This window comes from Medicago sativa, chromosome 4 (genome assembly GCF_051527215.1).
Source record: "Medicago sativa cultivar Bolivia chromosome 4, Bolivia_mono, whole genome shotgun sequence".
Classification (NCBI taxonomy): Eukaryota; Viridiplantae; Streptophyta; class Magnoliopsida; order Fabales; family Fabaceae; genus Medicago; species Medicago sativa.
Window position 1 is genome coordinate 77360075 of NC_140752.1, and position 13684 is coordinate 77373758.

General features: G+C 31.9%; 1 protein-coding gene and 1 pseudogene across 2 annotated transcripts; both read left to right on the forward strand.

The window, feature by feature from the left end:
* The first annotated feature begins 4904 nt into the window (after nucleotides 1–4904).
* LOC146932127 (ethylene-responsive transcription factor ERF109-like) lies at nucleotides 4905–5901 on the forward strand. Its single transcript, XM_085703770.1, has one exon. The coding sequence runs from the start codon at nucleotides 4974–4976 to the stop codon at nucleotides 5658–5660; it is 687 nt and encodes a 228-aa protein (XP_085559896.1). The 5' UTR covers nucleotides 4905–4973; the 3' UTR covers nucleotides 5661–5901.
* A 6108-nt stretch (nucleotides 5902–12009) lies between these two features.
* LOC146932128 (ethylene-responsive transcription factor ERF109 pseudogene) lies at nucleotides 12010–13232 on the forward strand (annotated as a pseudogene). The gene has a single exon (XR_015006932.1). The product of XR_015006932.1 is annotated as an ethylene-responsive transcription factor ERF109 pseudogene (transcript).
* Nucleotides 13233–13684: the final 452 nt, after the last annotated feature.

Here is a 13684-nt window from a genome sequence, read left to right on the forward strand (position 1 = left end):
TTTGCACAAATAAGTTGTTTTGTATAAATAAATTGTTTTGAATAAGCTGTTTTGCACAAATAAGCTATTTTGTATAAATAAGGTGTTTCGAATAAGCTGTTTTGCATAAATAAGCTGTTTTGAATAAGTTGTTTTGCATAAATATGTTGTTTTGCATATATAAGTTGTTTTGAATAAGTTGTTTTTTAAAATGAAATCGGAATAAGCTGTTTTGTATAAATAAGTTGTTTTGCACAAATAAGCTGTTTTGTATAAATAAGTTGTTTTGATTAAGCTGTTTTGCACAAATAAGCTATTTTGTATAAAAAAGTTGTTTCGAATAAGCTGTTTTGCATAAATAAGTTGTTTTGAATAAGTTATTTTTTAAAATGAAATCGGAATAAGTTGTTTTGTATAAATAAGCTGTTTTGAATAAGCTGTTTTGCACAAATAAGTTGTTTTGTATAAATAAATTGTTTTGAATAAGCTGTTTTGCACAAATAAGCTATTTTGTATAAATAAGGTGTTTCGAATAAGCTGTTTTGCATAAATAAGCTGTTTTGAATAAGTTGTTTTGCATAAATATGTTGTTTTGCATATATAAGTTGTTTTGAATAAGTTGTTTTTTAAAATGAAATCGGAATAAGCTGTTTTGTATAAATAAGTTGTTTTGCACAAATAAGCTGTTTTGTATAAATAAGTTGTTTTGATTAAGCTGTTTTGCACAAATAAGCTATTTTGTATAAAAAAGTTGTTTCGAATAAGCTGTTTTGCATAAATAAGTTGTTTTGAATAAGTTATTTTTTAAAATGAAATCGGAATAAGTTGTTTTGTATAAATAAGTTGTTTTGAATAAGCAGTTTTGCACAAATAAGCTATTTTGTATAAATAAGGTGTTTCGAATAAGCTGTTTTGCATAAATAAGCTGTTTTGAATAAGTTGTTTTGCATAAATATGTTGTTTTGCATATATAAGTTGTTTTGAATAAGTTGTTTTTTAAAATGAAATCGGAATAAGCTGTTTTGTATAAATAAGCTGTTTTGTATAAATAAGTTGTTTTGAATAAGCTGTTTTGCACAAATAAGCTATTTTGTATAAATAAGTTGTTTCGAATCAGCTGTTTTGCATAAATAAGCTGTTTTGAATAAGTTGTTTTGCATAAATATGTTGTTTTGCATAAATAAGTTGTTTTGAATAAGTTGTTTTTTAAAATGAAATCGGAATAAGCTGTTTTGTATAAATAAGCTGTTTTGCACAAATAAGCTGTTTTGTATAAATAAGTTGTTTCTAATAAGTTGTTTTGCATAAATAAGCTGTTTTGAATAAGTTGTTTTGCATAAATATGTTGTTTTGCATAAATAAGTTGTTTTGTATAAGTTGTTTTTTAAAATGAAATCAGAATAAGCTGTTTTGTATAAACAAGCTGTTTTGCACAAATAAGTTGTTTTGCATAAATAAGTTGTTTTGAATAAGCGGTTTTAAAAAAAGTGATCCTAATAAGTTGTTTCGAATAAGCTGTTTTGCATAAATAAACTGTTTTGAAGAAGTTGCTTTTTAAAATGAGATCGGAATAAGCTGTTTTGCATAAATAAGTTGTTTTGAATAATCGGTTTTTAAAAAATCATTCTAATAAGTTGTTTTGCATAAATAAACTATTTCGAATAAACTATTTGCATAAATAAATTGTTAAGAAAAAAATTATAATATGGGGCTTTAATTTAGTGGGCTTGGTGAGAGCTTTTTTAAGTGGGCTTTGAAATTTGGGGCTCTATTGACACCTCTACTTATTAGAATTAAGCTTTCACTTGAGGTGTAGAAAGCAATTATGTTGGGTGTAGAAAGCAATTATGCACGGTGCATAAGGATCTCCTTATGCACCATAACCACACCCATTAATAATAACAATAAGTAACAAAATAACGACAAGTAGAGTGATGCATAGAAGAAAAGATTTAGACATTTTATGTATATGGATAAATTTTGAGAGAATAATGTGAAGATTATAAATGAAGGTGGGATATATATAGAGTAGATTTTGTAAAGTGTCCATTACTGTTACCTTTATTGTTAACTACACTGTTCACGACCGTTGTTTAATGATTCAAAACATATTAAAATTCCGTACCTTTACTGTTCTATATCGTTGGTTAATTTATAATAATTAATTATACTATTCGTTGATATGGATTGTATTTTAATTGTTTCATTACCGTTGGACAATGAAGAAATGTCTTAAAACAACTGCAAAAATACTCCATCTACTGATAACTAAAATCTTTTTTCAAATACAATTACCTGACTCATAATATTTTTTCAATCTACTAATGAGTGTGGTTTTTTTTCTCATCATTTAATATTCCCAATATTCAATATAGATATTATAATAAACATATGGATAATATAACGTAAGCAAGGGAATTAAATATTGAGTCATAATAAGAGAAAATAAAGTCGCGTCAAACAAATAAAAAAAAGTACCTTTCTTCAAAAAAAAAAAAAGGTACCTATAAGAAAATCTAATAAAAAAAACAACAAATACATAGTCTAAAAGGAGATTTTAATCAGTGAACTTTTTTGACATCAAGAACATCTCCTCAGCAAGTTTGTTACCAATGCAAGATTTTCTCCTACATAGTGTTAATTCAATTGCTCCCTTGCATGATTCAGATTGCTTTATAGGTAATCTATAGGGTTCATCGCTTGGTCCAAGCAAAACTAAGAATCGTAAAATATATATTTTCCCCATTGTTCCGTTCTTTTAATGATGATATATATTTGTACCAAAATATAATACACTACTGTGGTATTTTTGTTTTAAGGAACTGCAGTGGTATTTATTATTAGAGTTGTTATATATAAAAATATTTTTAAAAGGGAAATATAAACTATGAACCTTAAGATTGTTCAAAGCTACGTCAAATTCTCTTTGATTTCAAAGACGAACCTCATAACTAAATGTTGAAATCGTTTTGTCAAAAAAAAAAAAAGAACTAAATGTTGAAATCGTGTTTATTGTGTTTATTGCAATCACAATTGCCTATATGATGGAGTATTATGTTTAAGATTCCAAATTTCCAATCAGTTGACATTCGCTACAGAGGAGAATAGCGAGTTCTTTGTCTCGAGACATAAGACAAGAAGAATGAAAACCCCACCCATCACCTGAAGGACGTTGATGTATAAAGTGTGGAATGTGGTGTGGAGCACACTTCTAGAGTGTAACCAACAAGGCAACAATAACAACAATGGGGAATAATACCTTAAAAAAAAAAAACAATGGGGAATAATGATAAAGTTTTTAATGGTCTTGAAATTCTTGCACATGAAGCATAACTTTTTTTTCTTCAAATGTTGAACTTTTGAGAAAGATTGTAAAAGCCTTTTCAATATTAAGAATAAAAATGTTTTATTCCATTGGGCACACTCATCCGTAAAACGAAACGAAAATAGTTCGTTTGAAAACGTTGATTTAAAATAAAACAAAAACTAATTCAAAATAAAACAAAAATAGTTGTTCAAAAACGTTGACTCAAAATTTGCATGTAACAAAAGTGTTGCAAATGATAAGTGGTGGTCTTAGGTGCCAATGTGATTGAGATGTCAAATCTAGTAATCTACTGTATGATGTCTCTACATTCTAATTTTTTTTGTTAATAAAAAAATTTCTAATGTTGAAGTGATAACTTCGTTGGTGGATAATTTGTTAGTTCTTTTGTTAAGGTTCTTTAAACCTTGACAAATGTTCGACCTTTATGAAAACCACATAATTATGACTTTTGGTGTGACATGGCTCCACGAAGTACCTTCACAAACATAAATTCTTTTGGTCGACTACTAGACTAATCTTCACATGAGTGCTTAAGTCGCAACTTAACACTCTTCTGTCTCTTTCCAATATTGTGTTATGCTCAAACTAAACACCCGCATGTTCAAACACTTTTTAATCAATTGAGTCCAAATTCCAAAACTTTAAATTTAGTTTGAAAATAATTGAATAAAGATTGAAAAAATTATACAGTCAATGCATACAAATTAATTTCAATTATAAATTCCGTACCAATAAAAAATAGTGATAAGTTTGGTATCACAACATATTAAGATGAGTATTGCTAGTTATCGCGAGCGAATACTTCACGATACCAATTTTACACTAAATATATTTTCTAAATCATATCCATACCCTCCTTGTTTTCCGGCTTTATCCAAATTTACCAGGCTATATACTTGTCGTAATGCCTTCGGGACAAATTATGTCGCATAATATAGCAGTGCTTTATTAAGATTGGGCGACTTTGTTCATATGTATTTTAACGAAACATATTTCATCTAAATAATTTATTGATTTAAATGTGCTTTTGATCCCCATATTTTGACAAAATTGTAATTATAATTCTCTATTTTTAATCGTACAATTTCGCTCTTCTGTTTCAAAAGAAATAATTCACTTATGATTTTAAAGAAAAATCAAAGTTTATGTTGTGAGAAGACTTAAACAAACAAAAAAATTAAAATGATACAAGGAGAAGTGAACAATTAATTACTCTCACATTATAAATTGGATGGTAAAAATCATTAATTGGTCAAAATGAAAAGAAAAATGGCAAAACACAGTCTTTACACTGAAGAGTGAACTCTCCCTTCGCTTTCGTCTTTCACTCCTGAATCATGCTATCTTCTTTCTCTCATATAAGAATTGAAATTTCTATACTGTGGTACCCCACCACAAGACAAGATGGTCCATGTCGCACATCCAAATCCTATCTGGCATTTTTCTGGAATTTAATAAAAAACCACACGTGATTAATAAATGAATGGCTTATTCAAAGACCAATTGTGAACTCAACCGTGTGGGAACTGTGTACATAGCTGTCTCTTACCTGCCACGTCACCTTCAAACCGTATATATACCAACTTCAACCCTCTGACTTTCCTTCAAATTCAAATTAAAATCTTCTAAGCGTTCCAAACTCACTCACAACAACAGAATTCTAAACATGAACTACGCCTTCTCCACCACCACCCTCACCTCCGATCAAGAATTCTCTGCCATCGTCGCTGCTCTAACCAACGTAGTCTCCGGCTCCACCTCCACCGCGTTTTCCATACCTGAATTTTGCCTCACGGATCACTCCACTGTCGGAAGCAGCAGTTTAGAACGAATAGTGCCGGAAGTGAACATGGTATCTTGCCGAGAATGCAACATAGCAGGATGCTTAGGATGCAATTTCTTCCCTGAAGAGAAAAAACAAAAAAGAGCTAAGAAGAAGTACAGAGGAGTGAGGCAGAGGCCATGGGGAAAATGGGCTGCTGAGATTCGTGACCCAAGACGTGCGGTCCGTGTTTGGCTCGGAACCTTTACCACGGCGGAAGAAGCTGCCAGAGCTTACGACAATGCTGCTATCGAGTTCCGTGGGCCGAGAGCCAAGCTCAATTTTCCCGTCGTTGATGAATCGCTTAAGAACGTGGAGGAGCCAGAAGTGGTTGTCCCTTTGGAGGATATAAAGGACGAGAATATGAATCAAGAAATGCAAATTGAGACAAATATGGGATTTGGGAATAATAAGGATTGTGATTTTTGGGATAGTATCGGAGAAGCTGATTTTCAACAACTAATGAGGTTTATGGATTTTGATAGAGATTCCTCTGACTCAAGAAGAACATGGAACACTTTTAGTTCTTGAATTCAATAACAAACGAAGAGTTTTTTTTTTTTTTAGTTTGTTTAATTAGTTATTGACTTAGGTTAATGTGCATAATCTTTCTTCCACTAGCTGCCTTATCACCTATGAAGTGATAATTCATGGTTTAGTTTTGATAACTTGTTTGTCCCACAAGGTAGTTAGATATTGTGTTTATATATAAGTACATTGATCATCACTAATGTAATTCATTTCCTTCATAATCAATTAAGCATTTTCCAAAGGTTTTATAAAACTCTGTCTCTTTTCTCTTATTTCATCTCTAAAACATGTTCTTCAACTTTAAGAAATATCAAATTTTCCTAACAACCTGGAAGTGTAAATCGTAATATCGGTGTTTGATCTGATAGAAGAATTTGCTTTGTAGATATATTGTAATTAAAGTTGTTGATGGCATTTTGTATGTTTGTGGGGAATGGATGACACGAGACTCGCAAATAGGGATGGGAATAGGCTAGGTCGAGCTAGGCTTTGTAAGGCCAGAGCCTGGCCTGCCAATTTTTTTGAAGGCCTAAGCCTGGCTTGCGGCCTGTCATAGGCTTACTTTTTAGGCCTGAGTCTGGCCTTCTGAAAGCTGATACGGCCTGCTAGCTGTTTAAAAGCCTATTTCATATGAACATATTTAAATCAGCAATCTGATCTAAGTGTAAATAGACTAGCAAACTAATGTATCAATTAGATTAAACCCTCATTTGATAATCAACGTGAGTTTTTAGGGAATTTGACTATATATTGTATCATATTACAATTTTAGTTTATAATAATACATTTAAATATGCAAAAAAAATTAATTTATACTAATAAGGTTAAATTACTGAAAAAGTTAACACGTTTTTATTTTAATTCAAAGTACAAAATATAATATTATAATAAATAATATTATTCATATTTACTTAAATAGGCCGGCCTAATAGGCCTAAGAGGTTTTTTGAATGGCATGTGGCCTGGCCAATTAAGCTAAATAGGCTTTTAAAAAACCCTAGACCTTCTCTATTTAAGAAAAAAAGTCTGGCCTGGCCTGGCCTGTCGTAGGCTAGGCCGTAGGCCCCTGTAGGCCGGCCTGACCTATTCTCATCCCTACTTGCAAAATAAACAAACAATGAGGATATTTAGCAGACCTTTTTCGGTTCAATTGAGGAAATAGAAGAGATGCTATCACTAGAAGAAAACTGAAAAGGAAGTTAAAAGAAGAAGATGGAGAGCTTTTTCTAGTAATGTGTTATACTATATAAGGTGATCCAGTTCTATTGTTGAACTTCAAAGTTAGGGGACGTATCAGTTAATAACTCTCAACAATGATTATCTTTCTTCAAAGTGATTACACTAAAAATTGAACTTTGTTCCTCATATATAAGTTCCTTAACTCTACTCCTAAAAGTGTTGGGTACGGTGTTTTAGGGTTTTCAAGCTCAGCGACGGATGTAGAAATTTCAATATATGGGATCAATATCGTTTATCATAATATATTTATATAAAAATATTTAAATTCAAAACCAATAACATGATAGGTTAAATATGTTTTTAGTTCATATAAAATCATGAGCTTTCAAATCTAATTCTATTTAATTTTTAATGATAATTTCTTGGTAGAAAAAATTTAGGGCGAGGGAATACGGTTTCCTGCTCCAAGACGGTCAAATTTTAATGATAATTTCAGTCCTTCAAAATATTGCAATTTGTAGAATATTTCATATTTTAAAAACTTTTTGCAAAAACTTAGATTTTTAGTCCTCAAAATAGTCCCTATAATATGCAAATAGAGACTCAAATTTAATAAATTTGTTGAGAGACTAGACTTAAAAAAACTCATAATTTTATAGATACTGAAAAGATATTTAACCTTAAGTGATAACATCATTATCATTAAACAAAAAATTAAAGATAACAAAAAAAAATACCATTTTAAATCGAAAAATTAAACAGGATGATAATTACTCTCTCTATTGTATGATTTTCTTCCCTCATGTATTGACACTGTACTTTCATCTTTTACTTGCCACTTTCATTTTTTTTATTGGAGCATTTTCTTTTTATTTTAAAAACTAAAATACATACCCCAATTTTTGTTGTTAACAAATATTATATTGTTAATTTACATGTATGCAATATTTCAATTCATCCTTTTCTGAACAGGCTATTTCGTCTGTGTTTTATGTATTAGTAGGTGGGTTATTCTACAAAACAATTGTATTAAGTGTTATGTGGGGTCAACACAAAATTTCAAGTGGGGTCATTAAATGAAAATATCACATGTTGTGTTATAAAGAAAACAATGGAGTGGGGTCAGCTGACCCCAATGAGCTTAGTGTGCATCTGTCGATTAAGACTAACAAAATATTTTCATTTAGTTGTGTTAATGCTTGTCTAACCTACAATCGACTAAAGGAAATTAGTTTGTCCTTAAATTGCTTATCTGTCGATTAAGACTAACAAAATATTTATTTTTAGGTGTAAACAAATTCCCTTTCTGTTGCATTATTGTTTAAATATTGACAATGAGATGATGCATCATAAACTAAAACTATTGTGTGTAAAGACTAAAGGAAATTCATTTGTCCTTAAATTGCTTATTTGTCGATTAAGGCTAATATAATATTTATTTTTAGGTGTAAACAAATCACTGCCTCAAAATCATATTCGCCCTACAAAACAAGAGAAATGATATTTAAATAATCAATTTTTGACAACTTCTGTGACAACTTCCTCTCTCATACTCACGTTATGTTTTTACTTTCTCTTTCTATTGATTTGGTTTTTGTATCAATACCTCATTTTCTTTGCAAAATTTTGGTTGTTTCAAAAGTTGTCATTTAAATGGATGTTCAAATAACACAACTCATAAAACAAATCCCGAAGGTGAGTATGAGAATGGTGTGGTGCATGACAACCAAGATGGGGACGCGCAACGGCTGACGATGAATATCATGGCCAACAACAAGCTAAAGGTGGTGGTTCGTGGAAGGGGTGATGGTTGTGCCTAGAGCTGTAAAAAATAAGTCGGGCTAATGGACTGACATATTAGCCCATATTTTGGGCTGGACCTCAAAAAGCTAGCCCAAAATACACTCGGGCATTTTTGGCCCATATAAAAATGGGGTCGGGCTAACCCATCAGGTTTCGGGCTGGCCCATTACTAATATTTTACTTTGGAATTTTTTGTTAAAAAACACTATATTTTTTGAAAAAATTATGAACTAATTTAAAATTTATTAATAAAAATATATTTAAATAAGTAAACTTAACAAAAATAAATGAATTTACCTCAAAGTTTTAAAATTCTAAAGTTTATAAATTATGAATTTGATTCAATCGAAGGAATAATCTAGAGTTTAATTAATATTCAATATTAACGTAAAAATTATTTACATTTCTATGTCTATACAATCATATTTCAACAAAAAGATAGTCGCAAGTAACTAACATATAAAAATACATAAAAAAATGAATAAATTAAAAAATGAAAACTAAAATGGATCGGGCCGGACTGGCCTATGGCACACACGGGCTGGCCGTGCTCAAGAATATGCGGCCCAAATATATGGACTGGACCGGACCGGACTTGTTAATTTATATAGTCGGGCCTGGCTAGGCCGGACCAGCCCATTTGACACCTTGTGCCTAGTATTGCAGAACAAGTATTGATTTTGTGAAATGGGTCTCAATCTAACTTTGTTTTTGTTTTTTAGGATAAAAAAGGGTTGAACCATGTATCAAAATATGAGCCATAAGATTTATCCAATGATGGATATTGACTCAAAGTTACATAATTCTTCGTCCAAAAAGTTATACAATCCGGATCCCTATAGTTCCACTTTGAATTATGGAGAATGCTAACCAGTGTCCCAAGGGCAATGGTTAAACATCTAAAACAAGTAAGTTTTCATAAAAAAGTTGTGTAATCATTATTTTATCAAAAGTAATATCTTATACTTGCAAAACAAAATTTCTATTTGTAAACTCCTTAACCACCTGAAGGCACTGGCAGTGGCGGAGTCAGACAAAAAATTTTGGGGTGGCCGCCATCAAAATAAACTAAAATATAAAAGGCACCGGTTAAGGAAGCTAAAAAAGGAAATTTTAAAGTGAAAAATAACACTTTTTAATGTTTTTTAAGAGTTGACAACACAAGTTCCAATGTAATACTTTCTACATTTGATTCCTTAACCAGTGCCCCGGGGGACACCGGTTAACATTTCCCAATATGTAAATCATATTGCATAAAACAAATTTAAATGGTAATAAATTTCGGCATTCTTCTTTTAAAAACAAATAGATTTTTCGACTCTTCATCTTAACTATTATGTCGCGAAGAAACAAATTTATCAATTTCAACCAATTTCAATTTCAATTTAACAATGTGTAATGAACAAGAAAGGTTGAAATTGACAAAGGAAGCAATATAGTAAATCAAGGATATGAAAAAAGTTATTTATTTTTAGAAGGAGATGCCAATGCCCCCTTGTACCCCTGCCTCCGCCACTGGGCACTGGTTAATAAACCCCTTGAATTATTGAATTAGTTATGAAGACGTTTCACCAAAAGAATTCGCCGGTTATGATAAATGGAATCATAAATATCTATCGCATAAGAGTCCAAATTTGAGTAAATAGACAATTACCCCTCTGAAATTGTAAGTTTCGACAATTACCCCCCTAACGTTAACAAAACTTCAATTACCCCCCTGAAATTGCACAACGTTAATCAATTTACCCCTCCGTCAATTTCTTCTGTTAGTCAACATCACGTTTGCAAATACTCACCTGAAGTTATGCACTTATGTGCAAAATGCCCCCCGAACTTGAAAATTTATATTATTTTTTTCTTACACTTGACTCAAAAGACATTAAAGACATATAATTAACATAGTGGTTGATATTCTTGTAAAAAATGTATAATTATAATATTTTTCAGCTTAGCTACTATTTAAATTGATATGCTTTGTTTTATAAATAGATTAGATGACTTTTTTTGTAACCAATGATTAGATGACATTATTTCTAATGGTTTTAGTCTACAATATTTATCTGATTATGAAAATTATATCAAATTGACAATATACACTATTATCATTTGGCAATATAATTCATTACCATGTGGCATCATCCACTATTTTGAAATCACAGAGATATGAAAGAATTAAATAAATAGTAAATAAATACACCTCTTAGATTAAACAATAGTCTCCTAAATCTTGCTTTAACTTTGGATTGGAATTGGAGATGCATTAGTTTGTCAGCAAAATTAGAAACTCATTTCACATATTGTTGGGTTTTGGGAGTTTTCTTGTGTCTCATTGTTGTAGTTTATGGATAGCTAAACAAATTATGTATGCTTATCTTCTTGTTTCATTCTTGCACATCTTGTGCCTGGATTTGTTTTTAATAGCATAAGTATATTTTGCCTTTGCAACAAAGAAGTAGTAGGTAAGTAAATGTGAAGGGACTAGAGTTGAGCCTATTAAGTAGATCATGACAATATTGAAGCATAAGAATGAAATAGAAAATCATAGGTGCAGAGAAATAACTATTCAGTTTCAACATTTTTTTTTTGACAGTAGTTTCAACATAATATAAAGTGGCAACCAAATAGTTCATATAACATAGATGAAGAACCAAATATCAAGTGGAGATTCTAAAAGATTTTCATTAAAGCTAATTGTTAATTGTTTGTATTTAATATATTTTGAGTCAAGTATAAGAAAAAAAATATAAATATTCAAGTTTGGAGGGTATTTGCAAAACGTGATGCTGACTAACAGAAGAATTTGACGGAGGTGTTAATTGATTAACGCTGTGCAATTTCAGAAGGTAATTGAAGTTTTGTTAACGTCATAGAGTAATTGATGAAACTTACAATTTAAAAGGGTAATTGCCTATTTGGTCTTCCAAATTTCCAATAGTATTGACTTGAGAGTGGCAAGTACAAGAAGACAAGAAGATCCCACCAACGAATGATCACCTGAAGGAAATGGTAAAATCAGAAGTGAAATATCAAAACACAGTCTTTACACTGAGAGTGAGAGTGAACTCTAAATTTCATTTTCATTCCCCACCACTTACGTGGCGCTTTCTCCTTAACCCTCATATTTGCTCCCTCAAATCAATATTGAAGTGACATTTCTCACTCTCTGCTATGACCCACCACGAGACACAAAATGCACACATCCAAATCCTATGTGGCACTAATACATAACTCCACGTGATCGATAAATCCAAGTTTTTACCCTTTCAAACATCAAAAGTGAACCGTGTGGGATCGGTGTGCACAGCTGGCTCCTTTTTTTGCCATGTCAGTTCCAAATGCAAATCGTATATAAACCATTTCCACCCTCTGACTTTTCAAAAACATCAAATCTTCTAAACCTTGAACATTCCAAACTCCAACACAACAACAAAAAACAACCTGCGACTTCTATTCTTCTCAGTTTCCAAACATGAACATGAACTACTCCTCTTCTTCCTTCTCTCCCACCACACTCACCTCCGATCAAGAACTCTCCGTCATCGTCGCCGCCCTAACCAACGTCGTAACCGGCTCCACCAGTACAGAATTTCACCTCCCAAATCCCACCATCGGAAGCAGCAGCAGCAGCAGCTTGGAACGAATAGTTCAACCAGCGAACATGGAAACCTGCCAGGAATGCAACATTGCAGGATGCTTAGGATGCGATTTCTTCCCTGAAGAGAAAAAACAAAAACAAAAGAGAGCTAAGAAGAAGTACAGAGGAGTGAGACAGAGACCATGGGGTAAATGGGCTGCTGAAATTCGTGACCCGAGACGTGCCACCCGTGTTTGGCTCGGAACTTTTTCCACGGCGGAGGAAGCTGCCAGAGCTTATGACAATGCCGCCATCGAGTTCCGTGGGCCGAGGGCCAAACTCAATTTTCCAATGGTTGATGATTCACTTAAGCAGTCAGAAGTGGTTGCTCCTGACTCAGAGAATGCACAAGATGAGAATGAGAATGAGAATGATAATGTGAATCAAGAAATGCAAAATGAGACAAATATGGGATTTGGGAATAGTTTGGACTGTGATTTTTGGGATAGACTTGGGGAAACTGATTTTCAACAACTGATGAGATATATGGATTTTGGTGGAGATTCTTCTGATTCGAACAGGGAACATTTTTAGTTCATGAATTCAGTAACAACGGAACAGTTACTTACTTGTGTTATATACAGTGTGTGTTAAATAAGTAAGTTGTAGACTGAGGTTAAGGTATTGACTATTGATTAGCTTCACTCTGCAATGTGCATGATCTTTCTTCCACTAGATTTTTTCGGGGGAGGAATTGTTGCCTTAAATCGTGATTTCAATGTTTGTTTTTGCAGAAGAATCTGCTATGTAGAGTTTTGCTGTGCAATGTGCAGCTAGTGTTTTCTTGCTTCAACTACTTTTTTTCACGAAGAAAATTGCCTTGATACCTGCAAGTGCAAATCGTGATTTTAATGTTTGATATTGCAGAGGAATCTGCTTTCTATAATATTATTGTACTTAATGTGTGGCTTTGTTCAATTATATTAATATAAATACTAGTTCTGTTTGTCTTTTTAGCTTAAAGGGTTATATATTCAGCTTCAATGAGTGCATTGTTTTTATAATAAGGATAAGAATATAATGTATTAAACTACCACAAAATTTAATTGTCAACAAAAGAAACAACAATAAACTTGGTGAACACTATGCTAGCCTAGTGAATGTTTAGATGGATGGATCGTGTTTGACATAATAATCACAATGTATGTGCCACAGTGTAATCTTGACAAAGAAAAACATACTTTAGAGATACCATCATCGTAAATGGGGGAGTTAACATAGTTTCACAAGAGGCCAAATATAAACAATGTACTATTCATGAAAGTGAGTTCAATGACTCTTTAAAGTCAAATTCATCACATTGACTTTGTACGGAACTTATTTTAGTAATACATTTTTCAAATTAAACCACTATTTGAGTCTTGACGAATTTTATAAGTCAAGTGATAATTCTTTTGTTTTCTTTATT

What these genes read in the sequence shown, in the direction of transcription:
- LOC146932127 (XM_085703770.1), top strand. Translation starts at nt 4,974, where the DNA reads ATGAACTACGCCTTCTCCACCACCACCCTCACCTCCGATCAAGAATTC.